Source organism: Botryllus schlosseri, chromosome 14, assembly GCF_051294905.1.
Source record: "Botryllus schlosseri isolate E-star chromosome 14, Bs_hap1, whole genome shotgun sequence".
Classification (NCBI taxonomy): domain Eukaryota; kingdom Metazoa; phylum Chordata; class Ascidiacea; order Stolidobranchia; family Styelidae; genus Botryllus; species Botryllus schlosseri.
In genome coordinates this window covers 25234917-25255182 of record NC_137249.1, presented here as the reverse complement: position 1 = coordinate 25255182, position 20266 = coordinate 25234917, and the positions used below count along the sequence as shown (strand labels likewise).

The 20266-nt window shown below is 39.4% G+C and overlaps 1 protein-coding gene and 1 long non-coding RNA gene across 2 annotated transcripts in view; both read left to right on the top strand.

Annotated features, from left to right (window-relative positions):
• The window catches only part of LOC145455467 (uncharacterized), a 286288-nt gene that overhangs the window by 139314 nt on the left and 126708 nt on the right, over window positions 1-20266 (top strand). The window lies entirely within an intron of this gene.
• On the top strand, window positions 4796-19931 carry LOC145455458 (leucine-rich repeat-containing protein 43-like). Its single transcript, XM_080333437.1, has 12 exons — window positions 4796-5013; window positions 6069-6120; window positions 7166-7353; window positions 10163-10273; window positions 11038-11174; window positions 11240-11360; window positions 12569-12763; window positions 13140-13239; window positions 13823-13985; window positions 14395-14605; window positions 17801-18016; window positions 19613-19931. The coding sequence occupies exons 1-12, from the start codon at window positions 4921-4923 to the stop codon at window positions 19856-19858; spliced, it is 1833 nt and encodes a 610-aa protein (XP_080189563.1). The 5' UTR covers window positions 4796-4920; the 3' UTR covers window positions 19859-19931.

Genomic DNA, 20266 nt, shown 5'->3' with positions numbered 1-20266 from the left:
TCTAAATAGTCTACACTGGATATGTCACATTATTATGATATCGATTACCTTAGCCCGCTTGTTGCGTAGGGCTCCAGAGATTCGTGGCGCTGTTGATACTTTCTATAGGCGCTTCGCTAAAAGCGAGCACACATTACCAGCCTTTCCTTGATTTGTAAAGGTAGAACTGGGTCCACAGAATGTATTTGGGACCTACGAGTTTTCCTGCAATATCCATCAACTTATAGAGATCCTTCCGTCTAGGTATAGCTATAAGTATACATTAAATATTGTATTAGCCCGCTTGTAGTGTCGGTCCCCAGAGGCAGGTTGCGCTGTTGAGTAAATCGGGGATGTAAATCATAGCCTACAGCCAGGGCCGTAACAGCACTTCGTCAGGCCCCCCCAAAAACTTTGGTCTTGGGCCCCCCATAGGGTTATAGGCCTAACCCTCCAGACCCCCCTCCAGCGATACACTGCTGTTTACAGCGATTCATTATATTCATTGGGAGTTTGTTTAGTGCATCAGCTTTTGTCGCCTATGCGCGCGAAGCGCGGAAAATTTCTAGAATTCATGATTGAATCGGTCAGTATGATCGGGAATTGCATATATATTGTTATCAATTTTTATCTTCTCTCTGCTCACGTAATCAGATTTACCGGTAGAGCTGAGTGAGGTGTGTTTGAAAAGGTAGGACGACTCAATAATAATTAAACATCTTCGGGCGTATATCCGTTGGCAGGAACGAAACAGTACCTCGTCAGGCCCCCCAAACGTGGGTCTTGGGCTCCCACAGGGTGTAAAACGACCCCCCATCACGTTGTTCGCGTTTGTCACGAAATCATCTGTACTGTATTGTGAGGCAGCGCGAAACGCGAAAATTTTCGATAATTTATGATAAAATCGGTCAATCAGATCGGCGATTGCATATATATATTATGCTATCAATTTATTGTCCTCTTTACTCACGTAATTAGATTTACAGGTAGAGCTGAGTGAAGCGTCTTGAAAATTGGAGGGCCCGTAAATAATAATTAAACATCTTCGGGCGGGCGGACCCGTTGATATGACTTCGTTACATGATGTTATTTCGTGACTTCCAGTCCGCTATATCAAAAAATATAGAATCGCCCAAACAGGTTTCTAAACTAAGAGACGCACACGATTTCAAATTGGTATTTCTTCACTGGCATAAAATTTTTCCCAGCGGGAAGGTATTTGTCTTGTGAGGTTCAGATTGCAAAGACAGGAACATTCGGCGCCAGCATTTAGGCGCCTATGGACAATTAAACCTATATATGTATTTTGTATATATAACGAAGTCTTCGGTCAGCATACGGGCATACACCTTTTCGGCCAAGGTTTTCTCGCTGCCGATCGTTCTGGCACACTTCTTGGGGTCGCATGTTATATGGCCTAAAACTTGATTGTATGTCTTGGTGGGTCGTGGCGCGGTAATGGCCCAATACCCAATAATAAAGATAATTATCTACTTGAATTCGCGCGCGGCGCGAAAAAATGTTGAAAAAGTTGCATTAATTTTCAAAAAATACTCTATGATTTATGCTAATTCACGAAATAATTTTGGGCCCCCTTCGAGCTCAGGCCCCCCCCAATTGGGGGGTTTGGGGTGCGGCAGTTACGGTGCTGCCTACAGCCCGCGGGCAGGATGTGGCCCGCCCGACGACTTCATCCGACCCGCAAAGAAATTCCAAGTAAATGGAAAAATGTTCGTATTACCCAGTACATTTCAAACAGAAGTTTGAATTTCTAGTAAGAAAAATATAGTTTCAAGTAATAAGATTCACTCAAGACAGCAAATTTAGATAATGTAAATATATCATATTGTAGTAATACAACTACAGTGTTGAGTTTTCATTCTAGTCCCCATTAGCACCACGCCGGTGACCTTGACACCAAATTCCGAGAAGGCGAAAAAGTGCAAACTCTGTTGGGCCGAATGGACAATGGACATTAGGGCTGTCCAAAATTAATTTTTTTTCCCGGATTCCAGCCATTCACTAATTAAATTGTCAAGTTACCCTAAAAAACGCTGCACACCAAATTTGGTTCAATTCTAACAAGTATTGGACTCCGCAGATCCAATTAAAATTTTTAATTTATTATAAAAATTAAAAAAAAAAAATTGCAAATTTTTCTGCCAACCCCATGAAATTGTTGAGCTGTCTTCAAAGACGTTGCAAAACAAATTTGAGTCAATTCCTACCAGTAGAAGTGGAGTTATGTGAGTTTTTCGGTGATAATCCTCGGACTATCCTTCACCATTGGACATTCAGTTATTCACAGATGCGAAAAAAATAATGCGAATCCGTTTTGCTACATTAGGAATATAAATACAGGCTACAGAATGAATATAATTCAAATATCTGTGATACCACTGTATTACTTTTGACGCAAAAGGTCCCCGGCATTAAAAAAAAACTGTTTGGTGATTGAAAAATGATAAACCAAATTCCAACGTCAACGTTTATAGTGATATCAGATATATTCCAGTGAAAAACAATAGGTATGGATTTGGTGGTAACATTGGAGTCATTTGGCAGGTATGGCCCGCAAGCTTTCTAATAAACGGATTGAATCTCTGGAGCCCTACGCAACAAGCGGGCTAAGGTAATCGATATCATAATAATGTGACATATCCAATGTAGACTATTTAGACGTAGCCTAAATATCTCTATCAGTTGAAGGATAATGCGCGGAAATTGGTAGGGCCCTAATCAATATACCCTCTAATTTTTGACGAGTCTACGCACACTCACCAACTTACTGCGCAGACCCTTGGACAACAGTGCGTAACGACTAAAAAAAAGGTCATCACATCGGATTTTTTGTGCGCAACCAAGATTTTCTGTGCGCAGAGACCGTGTCAGCACTGCGCATTTGCGCACGTGCGCAGCTTAGAGGGAACATTGGCCCTAATACATTCTGTGGACCCAGTTCTACCCTTAAAAGTCAAGAAAGGCTGATAAGGCGTGCTCGCTTGTACCGAAGCAAATAGAAAAAGTATCAACAGCGCAGCGTTTCTCTGCGACGCGTTTGCACATAGCTATTGCCGCGACGTCAGCTGATCCCACTCTCGCCGCTCGGCCGCATCCTTGATCTTGAGTTACTCTCTCGTTTCGCCAGACAGCATTGTTGCGTCACACTGCCAATCTACTTAACAATGAATAATTTGGGGCTGATTGTGGGGGTTCCAGAGCCATGAGTGGAATAAAATTTATATTTTCGTAATCAGTGCAGAGTCAGCTTTCGATTGATACCCGATTCATCAAATTTATTGCTCGGCAAGCCGGTCAAAAATAACCGTCAAATTGCCTGTAGCCAAATGGAAATTGTGACGTGATACAATTTCATTGAACCGTGAGATTTGCTTGTGTCGACACCATATAGGACACTATGGTTAAATCATAAAAGAGTTTTGGTAAAGGTAAACACTGCGCAATGTAAGCACTGAGCCGTATAAGAAACAAAGATGCGTTGCTATTGCGTATTTATATACTGCAACTACGACAACGTAAGTTGTGATCGTTTCGTTTGCGGTCAATTTATTTATGATGTAGCAATGGAGGATCAGTGAAACGCACAATCAGTAAATCACTGGTTGCTCTCACAAGTGACACCGGCTTTATTGCGAACAACCCGAAACCGTTTACTTGATGACTTGAAATTGACTCGTAAATTTTACTCCGAGTCACGAGTCAATCCACATTTTGAAGCGCCGAGTCAAGTCAAATCAAGTCATTCTTGCAAAGGGACTTGACTCCAGTCAAGTCATACGAAAAAGTTGACTCGAGTCATCCCAACACTGCTACTTAGGGAGGGGGCGGCATTTTAAGCGAGAGCCAGGGGCGGCAGCACATGCTGCTACGCCAGTGAATCCACACAGTGGATTGGCTCGTTGGCTGACGTGCCACGAACACTGTCTATTGCACACGTATTCGAATATCACGCGGACGAATGTTTGGTTTCTGTCTCCACGACTTGTAACTTTGTTGAATCAATGTACGACGATGTAACAGTACTTCCGAATTATGACTTGAATAGACTGAATGAATGAATATCTCTACGTGGTATTACATGCGTATATATTACAGCCACGAGAGATTACTCATGAAATATCGCAACATGTATTCCTCCTAATCTATTTTTCACACGACAAATAGACGACTCACGAAGGTCTTATCGGGTTTTCACTTCAGGGAATTAAGTAAGGTTCACAACACTCCCTATTGTTTAAATCATAAAATGGCGTTAACAATATATCTCGTTAAAATTGCCCTGTATGGTTAGAATAGGCTTACCATACGTCCTCTTTTAAGAGGATTTGTCCTCTTTTTTGGCTTTTTTGAAAGTGTCCTCGGAGGACGCCCTTTTGTCCTCTTTTTTGAGATTTTGTCCTCTTTTTTGAAAATTTAGGCAGATTTAGAGCAAATTGCTAGTGATATGCCGCATATTAGCACAGAAGTGAAGCTCCGGCGGGTATTACGGAGTGAAAAACGGTGATTTCAGCTCTGAGCAGAAGTGAAGACCTTTTTTTTTTTTTTTTTTTTTTTAGTCAACCGATCGCAAAGTGGGTTAAATTAACCGCCTTTTGAGAATTTCACTCCGGTTTTGCATGTTGCAAATTTCTGAAAAAGTGTCCTCTTTTTTGATTTCCAAAATATGGTAAGCCTAGGTTAGAATCCAAACTCCTGATCCTGTATATAGCTACTGTGTAATGCCTATGGTTTGCCTGCACTCTAGTGTTGAGATTCGTTGTCACGGTGATAAGATTTGCGAAATGGGGTATTTCCCCAACTCATTTCTTTCGACCAGTTTGTTTTGGTCCAGTTCTGATTTTCGTATGCGCGTCGTGCATTATGGCGTGTGTGTTCTCAGCCTGATTCTGAATTCGATACTAGACGATCCAGTACATCCACATGACGCAGAGAAACGTAAAGGTCTCGGACGTTTTCAGACATCTCTTGAAAACACTATGTTTGACCGAATTTCCATGCGGCACTGGATCATGGGTAAGCGCGATTCCTTTATTCAGTTTATTGTTGTTTTGACTTCTGAATAGCGGTGGACAAGGGGCCATTCTTCCAGGCTTCATGTCTGAAGTAAGCGGTAGATGAAGCTATTCCAAAAGTCGGTTGGTATATGTAGCATTCATACCTGGTCATGATCGTGATCGGGCTTGTATGTATAATATCTGATATGCATACTACATGAAAGTTGAAATACAATGATAATGTGAATCGGCAATGCAAGTAGTCCTAAAGCATCTAAAGTACCGATCTACATCTGATTCTTCTTACAAAAACTTCTCAGTTTGTGATTTCAAAGGGATTGCGGACAGGTAAAATGGTTACAAATCAATGGCCTAGCCTAATCTAATTACATAGGCTATTCTAGTTCAGACCCAGGGGTGCACGGGGGCCCGTATACTAGTTTTAAGGAGTCAATGAAAATCTAATGTTGAATATAAAATCTTTCCTTATTTTTCAGATACCGTACAACGTTATTTTATCTTATTTTCAGTGCTCACAACAGGTCACAATAACGACACATACGATATTAACATATTCTCCAACTGGTCATCATGCTGTGATTAGAACTGGACGAAAGTGATGACCTTTTTTTAATCATCAGCTTCATAAATTCCGTATTTAGTGGGTCCACACAACATCCCAAAAAAGCTAGGAGTACGCGGTTAAAAGTGCTAAGTTTTAGTAGTCTATAAGGGGTTCAATGTTGGCCTTAATCACTCAAACAATATTTGCATGTATCCGATCACAGCATGTGGGCTACTACTTCATATTTCATAAGAATTGCAGACCATCTAGTAGCTTATTTAAAAATGCCACAGAAACAGTAGCAGCCAGGAGATATGACTGAGACCGATGTATATTTTCTGTGCACAATAATTCTCTACCACCTTCCTCCAATATGAAATTAGCAATTTTATACGATACTTGCAATAAAACGCGCTATTTAATGGTACCTTACTGTCATCGCTGACAGTGGAGCATTCGTTTGCATTATTAAATTTCTATTCTATTCTAATCATCTGCATTTTGTTTAGAGAAATTCATCGGACAGATCTGCTGACTGGCAATATTCTATAACTACAAAAGGTACACAGATTATATATATATATATATATATCAATCAAATATATTTGGATATTTTGTATCCTTGTAATAGCAAATTTGGTTGAAATATATTTTGAATTACTGGTAGCTTCCCACGATGTTTCCCATTTGGTATTCCAATTAGTTATTCTGTTTTTGGATGGTTAAAGATTTTTGCAGAAAATAGGATCCAGATGCAAATTTCGATAGTTTATAAGCACATAAATAAGATGTGGAGCTATTGGCTGATGTGATCATGGTCAAAGTAGTTATGCTACTCAAGTAGGACTTCACTACATGCATTAAGCTGCCGCAAAATTATTCTTGACATTGATATTTTTGTTATTGTTTCCAAGACGAGGCAGAACTACTTAAATAGTATTGGAGTAAGCATGTAAAATAGTTATTTATGTTAGGTAGCCTATGTAAATTAGAATTAACTCCAAAGTTGCTACCGGTACGTAGCTATATGGGAAAGTAGGCTGCTCATTTCTCAAGACATCCCTAAACTATTCGACTGGCTATGGCTATATCGTCTGATAATTCCTATAAGCTCACTCATCAGCGTTATGCAAATCAATCCAATTAAGTCAGTTCTACTCAACCATGTTTGAAACAGGAAAGAAATTACTTTGAATTCAATATCTTCAAGTAGTGCAAATGAAGGAAACCCACTTATTGACTTCAAAGAAGCACTGACTAGCTCTAACAGAAATCAATTGCAAGGGATTTGGTCACGCCAGTTATTTTTCAAATTATCGCTTGTCTCATGAATAATACTAATGATTGCGGCCTGACCCAACGATAATATCAAGTCGATATCACACATTGAAAGATGCCACCTTTCTAGTTTATTTCATATCCAAGCATAGTGATGGCTGTGAATCTGTCCAACAAGTTTCGGAAATGCTCCCTAGAAACTAGATGCCATATCTTTTGAATGCCGGACGAATATATTAGGGTTATATGGAAAGGTGCTAGTAATAGCTAGGTTGTATCGGTCGAGCTCTGCTGATGATAATTAAACAGAATTCTAAATTATTTTCAGATTACGGCATTCAACATGAAAAAATGGAAGTACTCCACGAATTTCTTTGCTCCGGTACTTGGGACGTTGACACAAGTTGGAGTGATGAAGCGGCCAACCTGAGACACATTGCAGTTTCCGAGCCTTGGCGGATCAACGACTTATTCGTTTGGCGCTATTTCAAAACGTTACGTCTTATCGACAAGGAGGTATCATCTTGTGTCTTTATTTCTGGTACTGGAATGAAGATGTGGTATTCTAAACAAAAAACGAGATAATCCAGTGGCCATTACTCATTGTTAGCGCTTGGCAAAATTGAGTATCTAAGTCATTCGAATCCGAATGGATTAGAATGCGTCGAGCCGAGTATTGGAATATCACTCATTATGACGACATTACAGTATGAATAATGAGGGAAGTTCAAATAAGTCGTTCGCCGAGAATAGAAAGGGCCTACCGTATGTCACATTTCATAGTTCTGAGAAAATTTAATTTAAAGATTCTACATATTCCTTATTAAAAGATCTCGAAGCTTTTTCTGTTATTAGTTCTTTCATCCTTCTCCTTGTCAATCAACTTAGTTTTGGAACAAATATCCATTTTCAAATCAATCGGCATGTCGGGTTTTTCCTCCGCGAATAGACATAGGCCTTGATTAATACTCAATAACATATTGGGACATAGGCCCATTTGACCCAATATTGGGACATAGGCCAATGTGTCCATCCCTTTCAATCCGTCTTTATAGACATTATGATGCTGTATTTTGTGATCAATACCAGTTCACTATTGAAACAAGTGTATTTTCACATTTTTCAACGGCAAGTGTTGTAGACAACAGGTACCGGTGCTGAGTCCATCAGACTGTCGCAGTTTTGATATGAATTGAAATTGAAGCAAGTTCAGCAACCACCATTATTGTTTTATGCAAACTTGAAACTGAGAAGTGACTAAAATATAGTATATGACAGGGGCGGGCAACATAGGGCCTTTGTCCGGCCCGCGGACAGTTTTCCGTCTTACAAGATAAAGTGGCCCGTGGCCCCAGTCTTCCGAGATTCCCCACTACTTGCTTACATACGTCAAATTTTAGTGCCTGTATGTCATTACTCATTATACACATGTATGCGCAGCGAGCGAGGGTGGAGCTTATACGCGTAAGTTTGTCGAATCGAGAAGACTTATCGCCTTATCGGCATTTACGATGTACTCAACCCAAATGGCATTTGTGGTAATCATGGTTTTTGTCGACTACAATGGTCATTTACACCTCGCCGATATTTCTTATTTTTGATTCCGTAACCGTCGACTTGTAGCACGGCACACTTCTAGGCTTCTGTAAGACATCGCTTATGCCAGAGGTCGCCAACTCAACACGGGTCTGGGCCACTTCCAAATTTCGTAGAGGCCGCGACCGCATGAATTCATTATCGAGATAAAATAGGCCACACAGTTGAACAACCTCGCTATCTAGTCACCTACTGAACACTAATGAATTGATATCTTGGTAAATTTGGGGTACCGGGCTTAATTAAAGATTTCACCGTGTGTTGATTGATCAGAGAGAAGCAGACATGGCGGTGCCTGTACGACAATGCTGTTCTCAAATCCACATTGTCTTCGTCATTATTGGCGAGAAATGGCTTTGAAGTTACATTGCTGTCGTTGAAATTCATTCATTAAATACGATTTATTCCTTGTATATATGGATAAATGGGCGAATGATGTTCAGCAATCCGGCCTGCCAAGTTCCTAATTTTCGTATATCCGGCCCGCCGACTGGAGAAGTTGCCCGCCCCTGGTCTATGACATACATCATGATTCCATTTACAATTTATGGTGAAGACATTTTACCTATTCCTAATAAATCTCCTCTCTGTTGTCGCCTCAAATGAATCACTCTTCAAGAAGCTGTATCCGTTGTGACTGTATAAGAGTCTTTGAATGGACTCAAGTTAACTTGTAATTATTTTTCATGTCATGATTTATCCTGTTGCCTTCTGCTTTCTGTTTGTTATGCTTTCTATGAGAGTGGAGTATGATTGATTCCTATTGTACGAGGGTGGAAGTCTTCTTATAGCTTCTTTTTCAATCAAAGAAACTATACCACAACTGGCATTAATGCAATAATTAATACTGATAGCTGATGTTTTAAAGGTTCGTTTCTCCTGGAATGCTTTTAGCTGCTCAAATCAATGTGAGTAGTGTTTTCCTAGCTCTAGCTAGATTGCTCTTTCTATAACAGAAAAATTAGATAGCGATCATTGTTCCTCTTGAACTGAAATCAAAAATTCAATTGTCTGTCACAATGCATCAACAACAAGATGGGCCTATGCCCAAGAGCTGTATCCATTTACTGAAAAAATAAAAAAAAGTCAATTATGACAAATAGACACAGGCCCTTTCTATTCTTTCGAACGAGGTACATTTTGCGCGAGCACAAAGAATATGTTGACAGTTCTATATAACATTTCTTCGTGTTTTTTTCTACCATGCCTATTTCATTGCATTTTGTGACAATCCTGTGGGTTGATCAAGACGTCACAGAAATTTGATTTCCACTAACGTGAGTAGCTTTGTGCTATTTATTTTACATGCTGCGATACGACCAATCGAGGTTTGCAGCCTACCACAGTGGCAAATGGTATTGAACTACAATTCTCGTTGATAAATTACCTCTTAGGTAACTCGAAAAATCATCTCTAACTACCCGACTTGAATCATTAGAATTAATATTCGATTCAGGTTCCAGTAGAATCATTGTGCCCAGTCCTAGTCCTAAGAAGGTAAAAGGCTACTTACAAACAGCAATAGACTCTGACTATGTTCAAGTTTATCACATTGCCGTGGCTGGGTATAATGATTTGAGTACTGAAATTTGAATAAATTATGAATGGTAATAATTGTAATTAATTGCAATCGAGTAGTTAGAGGTAATATTTTTGAGTACTAAAATTGTGTCAAGTATTTGTCAGATGCTTCATTTTTTTGAGTGTGACAAATTCTTGATGTTTGCAGATTGATGAAGTGGATCTCGACTCGAAGAAATTGGAAAACCTCAAAGAACTTACTCTGAGTGTGAATAAGTTGAAGAATATTCCTGCCGATCAGTTGCCTTCAAAGCTAAAAGTAAATTCAGATGTCGTTTCTTATAAAACGGTATTGATATCTAGTCGCTACATTTGACTTGCTTGTCATTTCGAGCAACGACAAATTTTGACTCGAGTCACTCCAGTTAATTCCCATATTTTTCGCATCGAACTTTGATCCTAGTCGCACTAATTTTCACAGTGACTCAAGTCAAGTCAATTCAAGTCTTCTGTGATTTCCAATTCCAAATCAATAGCACATCAACAGATATTTTCAGTTTGAGTTCATGTGTGGATGCATATGTGTATATGCTTGCCGGCATCAAACTCGGTGTGATTCCAATTTCAAACTACTGAAATGATATAAGTTGCTGAGAATGCTAGTTACAGGGTATACCACGTGCTTAATACTATGAGAGTATAATTCAATGTAAGCTTTGCTCTGAAAGTGAGTAGTTCTTGATCAGTGGTTCTCAAACTTTTTTTAGAACCGCCCCACTTTATGATCGTGAAAAATTTGGTGACCCCCTTATCATCATATCACAAAATGCAACCAGGCAATCGCAAAGGATAATGTAGTGGCATGGAAGGTTATGACTGTTCATGAGAGAATTCTGAAATATGAAATTCAGACTATGCACAAAGCAATAACTATGAAATGAAGGTAAATCACGCGGAGCGGCAAAAAATTCCAGTTGGTCGCAGCTTCATGCCTCCCTTTGGATGCTTTCGACTTGATATCATCGGCAAACTGACAATTGGTGTGGCTCGGTTCATTGCACTTGTATTTCAATCTAATTTCAGGTTCTGGAGCTTTGCCGTAATGAATTAGAAAGCATTTCCTCACTTGCCGACAAACCTCCATCATTAATTCATCTTGGATTGTCGCTGAACAACTTGTCCAGCAGCCAGCAATTCAAATATTTCACCGGAGATTTTTGGTGCTGTGTACTTCATAACATACTGCGTCGATGTTGTTCGGAAATGGTTACATTTTTTATACCAGGCCTGACTTGGTGTCTTTGGATCTGGGTTACAACAATCTCGTTGAGCTTGTGGAATTGGTGGCAAAATTGTCGACTCTCCCAAATCTTAAAAATTTAGTGTTGATGGGGAATCCGTTATCGGTGAGTATACAAACGTTTTGTAGCTTGGTTATAACGAATAATTAGGGCTGGACGCAATGATTCGAGTACTCAAATCTGAATCGAGTATTAATTCTAATATTTCGAGTCGAATGGTGAGGGATGATCTTCTTTGAGGACTGAAGTTTACAATAATAGTTAACTTAGAAACAAAAATTATAGTTTCGATACCATATTCCACTGTGGAATCCTTCAAACCACGATTGGACATATCACAGCATACGAAATATATCGTGAAAAGCTACTCATATTAGTGCAAATGACATTGCTACGAGTCATGATCGACTTACAGCATTTTCAAAAAATGCAATAAAATAGTCATGGTTGAAATATTGCCGAATTATCTTTATTGTGATTGGTGGTGGCATAATATATTCATATTGAAATTAATCCTAATATTATCGGATAATATAATCCTAATATTATCGGATAATCCTAATCCTAATATAATCCTAATATTATTGTTGGTCAGCAACCAGTAGATAATTGTGGAACAAGGTATATCAACAATCACATCACTAAATATGAAGATACTGGCATGAAATTTTTAATAATCGAGGCCAACAGATGGCTTAAGCTTAATGTACTATTTCTAGATAATTGACTAACTCATTCTGTTGGCACAAACTAGGTTGGCGTATCTTGATAATAGTCAACTCCAAATCGTATAAATCAGAGAAAGGAGAGCCTTTATTTTCATCCAACCAAAATACATAACAACAGACGGCAATGATGATGGTGGTACAGAAAAATGCATGTGCAGCATTCGGTATAAGATAGGAATGAACGATACGACTCTGAGGGTCAACTAATCTGATCATACCCGCATCAAACAGGTACACTTGATTCTACACAGTCTGGCTTTAGAAAAAGAAAAATTAAACGAGGGTAGCAAATGATTAGTCAAGAAATGTCTGGGCGAAATAGGGCAACAGTGTTAATATAACGACAAGAGGTGATTAAGTAGGTATTTTTTGAATCTATTATACTGCAATTCACGTATATGTGGTGGTAATGTATTCCAGATGATAGATCCTGAGTAGTCGATAGATTTCTAGGTTAGGTTGCTATTGGGTAGGGGTAAGTAGATATTTTCCTTTGACGAGGATCTCGAGTAATGAAAGAATGAATGGCAGAATACACGGCCTAACATCGTCTTTTACCGTGTCAAAATTGTTCCTTTTTTGCAGTTAATTCCCGGATACCGCGGTCATGTGGTGGACGCGATGAAAAATCTGATGATTTTCGATGACATTCACATAACGGCAGATGAAAAGCATCATTTCAAGGGTTTGGGGAAGAAAAAGGAACTGATATTGGACGAGTCCCAAGTTGTAATCTCTCTTGGAGAGATAAAAGGCATTCCCACTCCTGATGATTTGAAGGTGAGTGATATTGGTTGTGTCTGAAGGGGTGAGTTTATGAATTTTAAGTCATCAAATGGCATATTTTGACTCAAGTCACGTCGAATTGTTTAAAAAACTAAATTTGAGTCATGAGTCAGGTCACGGAAATTTCTACTACATGCTGCATTTGACAATTTATACCGGGATAATGAAAAGTGCGCTGGGTTAATTTCACTTGCGTGGCCCTATGACATTGCAGCCTATTCATCTCACAACTCTACAACACATAAGACGGCAGCCACGATTTTCAACAGTAATTCACCAAACACCATACACCATATCATCGCCCATCAATCAGCTATCATCCAAGCAATGTTTCCGGTTAGTTAACACAAGTGTGTACTCTTTTATGCAGGAAGACGTGGAAAGACCCGAGTTCCCCGTTGCCACCATATCGTATTATGTCGGGTATGAAATGGTACGGGATGAAGTTGATAATAGAAGATATGTATCAGGTCAGTGAAATTCAAGTACTGTGTTCTGTTTCAAGTCAGAACACGGAGACTGGACAAGAAGTGCGGTCGGTAGTGTATGCAGTGTGTCATCAGCGTAATCCGTGGTTCCATTATGTTCATCCGCTCAAGACATACAATCTACAATGCGATACACAAGACACAATGAGATGTATTTAACAGATACGAGGATGCCGATACGACCAATTACGGTCTCTAAATCTAAGACCCACTTGGCTTAAAGGGGCGCTGCGCTCTAAATGTGACGTCTCAAAATTAAGATAACAGTGTGAAAAAGATTTTGGAAGCAGCTATTCTCAAAACTACTGTATTCAAACTGCAGCTAACTGTATGCCGTAAGCCTACGAGCTAAACCGCCGTGGTAACATAAGATACATTCCCTTCATAATATCGTGTGACAAGGCACCGAGGCAAGGAGGATCTTCCTACAGAAGTGGGTACCTTAATATACTGATAAATTAAAAAGTACAACTGTAGGAAAAAAAACTAACAGCATCATGGAGCCAGAAGTTGCCAACCACTGACCTAGACTAAAGTTTTACATTTTCATTATCTTAAATTCCAGAAAGAAAAAACAGCGTTTCTTGGAGCCCTGATATGGAATTTGATCAAGAGTTTTCTCGTAACGAAAGAGATCAAGTCAGCACGAGTGTAGGCATGGAGAGTTTGTCAGATTTCAAAACAACAAATGCAGACTGGAACGATGAGTCTATAGATCTTCAATACAGGTGGGTACTGTGTAGCTAATAGGGCAGGGTGCAATGATTGGAGAACTCAAATCGGAATGGAGCATTCAATTGTAATGATTCGAGTCGAGTAGTGAGAAATGATTCTCTCCCGTTCTTAAATGATACTTCCTCTTTCCTAAACTAAGAGTGAATTTATCCACGAGAAGTATAGTTTCGATACAATTTCCACTGTGCTTGTAACATCAATTGGTGGTATCGCTCACACAGGTCCTCCATTTTACCCAGCGCTAGTAAATAATATCTGATTTATTTTACTATTTATTTTATATCCAAGGTATAGATAAGTCGCTAATAGATATTGGTTTGGGAATGGAAAAAGCAAAAGGAAAACTTACAAAATTCCGGCGAGTTCAGTATTAGTTTCAAACTCGTGCTTCATTGTTGCCAGAAAATTGCACATCACGGATGAACTGGTCGCTCTTCGTGATTTCCTGAAAGGCGGCATACAATTTACGATATTTGAAGAAAAGACAAATCACTGGCCGAGCACTCCTGTTGAGGAGGGTGCCGATCTGATGCGTACTCCTGACACCGGTAAAGGCAAGAAAGACTCGAGCGCTAAAAGAGCGTCTGCCAAAAAAGGCAAAGGGAAAGAGAAGGTTCAGATTACATTCGATTATTTGTTGCAGTAGATGTCGGTAGGGACCGCGATTTGAAATCGGACTTGGATACGTTTGGTATTATTCTAGTTTCTAATTAGACGAATTAGAGTGTAACGCCGCTAATCTAATTCTGAAGTAATTTGTGAAATTTTTCTACGCTTTCAATCTAATTCCGTCATTCTAATTATATCTTATTTGGAAACACTGTTTAGCTGTAATTCTAATTAGATTCTGATTTTGAAAAGCTGAAAATTATCTAATTGTCCTACTCTGTTTGAAATCAGTGATTCCAACCGATTCAAATCAGAGAAAATTTGTGCGGCCGTAGACACGTAATTCAATGAGTATGTGTTGGCGGCAGGGTTGTAATGACTTTGTCTGATTTTCTGACGACTTGATTTGACTCGAGTCGTTTTCTCAAAATACGGAAATGTCTCGACTCGAGTCAATCTGTGTATTGATTCGACTTGAACTCGAGTCATTGCGCATGACTCGAACCAAGTCATAAGACTTGAGACTCAGACGGCAAGACCGACATTTCATTGTAATTTCGAAGAGTAGTAAAGTAACCACACTCTTGGGATTTTGTCTATTGGTACTGGTAGTTGAAAATGCTACCAGAAGCTGCTAAAAGTAGGGTAATCCAGTTTATTATAAAGTCAATATCACCAAACAGATTTATAAAAAGTGGGTTTAACAAGACTTTAACTGGAAACTGAGCAGTCAAACCAATGACTCGGACTCGATTCATAACACCATGACTCGGACTCGACCCTCTGCTCGATGACTTGGACTTGGACTTGACTCGGTGGTGAAGTGAAAATGACTCGACTTGACTCGAGTCAAAACTATAAAAGTGAGATTGACTTGCGACTCGGAACCATGTGACTTGGTTACAACTCTGGTTGGTGGCAGTCAACATGCAAATTGAATTTACGAAGTGATTCAAGAATTTTTGCGAGATTTTAATTAATATTGAAATCTTCCTAACACTGCCCCCGATTCAATGCGACTTTTTTCATTTTTCGATTTTAGTATAATATAGTCCCCTTTGCAATCGGAGCATCACACAGTACAGATGTGCACAGCAGAGGAAAATGTTGCACCCCTTATAGAAATACCATTTTGGAATGGTGTGCTCCTCACAAGAGAGATTTGTTTCTGGTACGTTGGGGCAATTCCAATACTATTCCAGTTTATACCGATAATCCTGATTTGAGTTCAAGAAATAACAGCATGCAACAAAGTGCTTACCGGTAATAACAATTGGCCCACCCAAAGATGCATCACCATTTATAAATCGCATTAATTTTTCGAGAACACCCCCTCCATCAACTCTACCGGTGGATCTGATCACATGGACTGAGAAAGGGCCTATACCAGGGATTGCCAACTGAACACTGGCCGTGGGCCACTTTTCAAAATTAGCCGAGGCCGCATGACTTCAATATCGAGATAAAAATAGGCAACGCAGTTTAACAACCACGTTTTGATAACTCTATGTCAGTACAACGCTGTGCTCTCGGACGTGGGCGACGGGCATTGTAACCACAGAAGAAATGATATATTATTGAAGAAATACAAATACAACAAAAAATATCATGACCATCACTTTCTTTCTATTTTGAACTACGATCTGTGCACGATACCTCACAATACTCTTCAGCAACTGAAGCAAGGGTGGCTAATCTTTTTGCTATTCACTGCCGCATTTTGAATACTTCTGTAGCCTACAGCCGCATTAAACTGTCCATGTCCAATTATCCATTTCCAGTGAACACCAGACTAATCTATTTACTGGTATCGGCCTAACGCGCACGGGAATCGTGAGTAGTCATGTTCTGAATAGTAACATGGATTGGATTTCTAATCGCGCGAATTGCGAAAACAATTTCAGATTCATGAGCAATGTTCCCTCTAAGCTGCGCACATGCGCAGTGCTGATACGGTCTCTGCGCACAGAAAATCGAAGTTGCGCACAAAAAAAACCAAAGTAATGACCTTTTTTTAGTCGTTACACACTGTTGTTCAAGGGTCTGCGCAGTGAGTGTGCGCAGACTTGTCAAAAATTAGAGGGAACATTGTTCATGAGTGAATTTCGTCATTATTATCAGTATAGTTTCGCATATTACTATCAAATAGTTATCCTTTCTCAGCCCATGTGATCAGATTCACTGGCAGAGTTGATGCAGGGGCTGTCTTCTAAAATTGAGGAAGTTTATTAATTCTGTGATGCATCTTTGGGTGGACCAATTATTATTAGTCCCCTTTGTTGCATGCTGTTATTTCTTGACCTCCCATCAGGATTGTCGGTATAGTGGAAAGATATTGGATTCGCCCAAATGTAGGCCTACCAGAAACAAATTTCTTTCGTGATGAGGAGAACAAGATTACAAATTGGTGTTTCTTAATGGGTAACATCATTTCCCTCTCCTGTTCGCATCTGTACTGTGGGCTCTACTAGCAGCGTGAAGAAAATTTCAAGAATAGATCAAACCACTCATCATTAGGGAGACAATTCGTAAATTAAATTTGCATATTGAGTATTGACGGCCGCCAACACATCCTAATCGAATTAAGTGTCGGCGGCCGCATAATTCACCTGCCGCGGATTGGCCATCCCTGTACTAAAGAATCGGTATCTGCGTTGGATAGACACGGTACTTGCTGGAAAACTATCTCGTCTAAGTCGTTTTCTAAGCTTCTCGGTCTTGACAGTCGTTGGCCATTGCGCGCCAAGGCAATATAGGTCAATATGCCCATTCATGTTCATGTCTGCAAATTCTTCCTCCATGAAATGATACTAGCATCGCCGAAGCCGTATCAGCTAGTGCGGAAAAGTGATGTTGGGCACAGGAGTATAGCTTACTTTAAACAACAACAATATGTTTGAACTGAAATCAATTTCATCATTTCAAAATGCTTTACTAGGCGTTCTTCCGAAATGTTAATTCAGCGTTCTTCTGAAATGTTAATTCAGATCGCGATACGTTAGGTACCGCTATTGAACTGTTGTATCAAGTTGTGTTGAATTTTGTCAGTGTCAGTCGAAAATATTTGGGTTTATTTCAATATAAATATCTTATTCAAACGTATATTGAAGTTCTATGCACCAAAAAGTCCCAACACCTTATTCTACATTCAATACTGCCTACAAAAGTCAACAATACCCAAATTCCTATGTTATTTCAGCCAGGCAAGGCCAGTGCCAAAGACAAAGGCAAAAAGAAGGCACCAGAACCCACAAACAACATGAGAAGCGATCCACCGATCGTGACCAAAGTTGGTAGCTATCGTGTGGAGACAAAACATTTCGTTGATGGTGATTCCAAATTCTCAAAAGTCTGCCATTTCGGCGGTGGCCCAATGCCGGCCATTACTATCAATGAAGGCGCCATGCCCCAGCAAGTACGTTGGAGATATATTTAAGCAATACTAGCATATTGGCAACTAGAAAATTTTCAGGTTTCCTGAATAACAATAGAATTGGAATTATGGGAATTCATGATGATGCACCCTGCAAATTCGAAAGTCCTTCTGAAATGCCAATTCTTTCTCCAATATTTAGAGGCACATTCATAATTAAGCAATTGGTATCACGCTGATGCGTTTCTACCAAACAATAGGGTGACACTTTTCAAGTAGAAGTCTTTTCTAAACTGGCACCTATCAGCAGAAGTTACATTGTTTTGCAATTAGCGTTTTTGTTTTGTGTGAAAATGATATTTTGCTGATAGCGTTGTTTAAACACTCTGTTAATGCCAGTGTTGGGATGGCTCGAGTCATGACTTTTTCGTATGACTTGTCTCATGTCATGACTTGTCTCGAGTCAATTTGCAAAAATTACGTGACTTGACTCGGAGCTTCAGAAATGTGGATTGACTCGAGACTCGGAACAAAATTCACGAGTCAATTTCCAGTCATCAAGTAAACGGTGTCAAATAAATCACTGTATCTTGTGTGTGTTTGGATTGTTCGTGATTCGCCGTAGTCACTTGTGAGAGCAACCAGTCATTCACTGATTGTCATTGTACGTTTCACTTATCCTCCATTGTTACATCACAAATAAATTGACCTGAAACGAAATGATTACAGCTTACGTTGTCGTCGTCGTAGTAGTAGTAGATTAATCCAATAGCAACGTATCTCTGTTTCTTGGACGGCTTAGTGCTTACATTGCGCAGCGCTCACCTTTACCAACCCTCTTGTTTGATTTAAATCGTATGAATATAGTTTATGCGTTTATATTCCCATGGAAGAGTAGATTGGTGGGTAGTGTATTGTACCTTATCAATTTGTTTCAACTTCTCGAGGCTTCATATTCGATCCTCAATTTTGGATGTTAATTACAGACTCCAGCGTGTAGCTATACAGTTACTTATTTTGTTAGCAGTTCTTCGTGTGCCTTTTCGCATGTATTTACCTTTATATTAGTTATTTGATTCAAGATAAATGGCCTATTCATCTGTTTTTCACGAAGCGAGAAAAATGTAATGACTCTGCTCTTGATCATCACTTATACTTTGAGAATTCAGTTTGGCTTGAATTGTGTCTTAACTCGTGACATGACTTGACTCGAGTCACCTTCGAAAAACGAGGGACTTGACCCAAGTCAAAATCTGCAATGACTCGAACGTAGTGACTTGATCCCAACACTGGTGGTAGTGATGTATTAGATGCGTGGTTAGATGGGTATTGTGGAAGATTTTCGTTTTTATGATTAGCGAAAATTTGGGTTCCACGTAGGCTTGCAGGTTAGCATAAGTGTTAGGCGGCCTATGGGAGGTTAAGAACGACTACTATTATGTTTTAGAAATATGATTTCAGGTAGATGCCATACTTTATTAAATATCGACCGAATATATCAGTGTGTAGCTCGGATTCGATGACTTTGTCATATCGAGCCTCCCGTCTACTTTGTACGTCTTTATATTGTATTTTCCTTGTGTGTGATTTTTATTTGCAGTGTGTACAAATAAAGATTCTCTTTCTTATTTCTGTCAGATTACAGACTCCACGAAATCACCAAGCGGAAAAGGCAACCCTAAATCGGCTCCTTCCGCCGACAAACATTCCAAAAACGAGCGGGCCACCAACAGCCAGAAATCAACTCACGACAAGCACCCTACTTCAACCACATCGCTTCCAAATGAAGATGATAATCTCATGTTGCCACCTCCTATCACATTGTCTGTAAATATTGACTTGGTTCGCTGGAAAACAGCAGCTGATAGTATGAATCAGCAATGAATTCGCACATGTATAATGTAATCTTGTGCTTTCTGTGATGACAATTATAATAAAATATTCTTTGTCTTTCTTACACGAGTCGAGTATGCATTAATCTTATGTCAAATTAATAGGTAGGCAGTAAAGTACTTATACTCTTTCTGAGTACTCAAGCAGGCAGGCTTTGATAATTTGAATTACTTGCTCAAAAGTGGTTAAATTTTTTTAAACTACTTCCACTTTATTTATTTGTAATCAAAACTGCTTACTTCATACTCCAAGTTTTGAAAAGCAGAAAGTAGTTATGGGATACCCAGCCGTAAGGACATGGGATACCCAGCCATAAGGACAGAGTGGAATAGAGTGTTGTCTATCGTCGTAACTGAAAAAGATTTTACCTATTTGTTCTGAAATTGGTCATAGTGTGTT

Bases quoted from the DNA above. Each gene is read 5' to 3' on its own strand.
- LOC145455458 (XM_080333437.1), top strand. From the start codon at position 4,921: ATGACGCAGAGAAACGTAAAGGTCTCGGACGTTTTCAGACATCTCTTG. The intron at 11,175-11,239 runs GTGCTGTGTACT...TTTTTATACCAG, and splicing joins TATTTCACCGGAGATTTTTG to GCCTGACTTGGTGTCTTTGG. The intron at 11,361-12,568 runs GTGAGTATACAA...CCTTTTTTGCAG, and splicing joins TGATGGGGAATCCGTTATCG to TTAATTCCCGGATACCGCGG.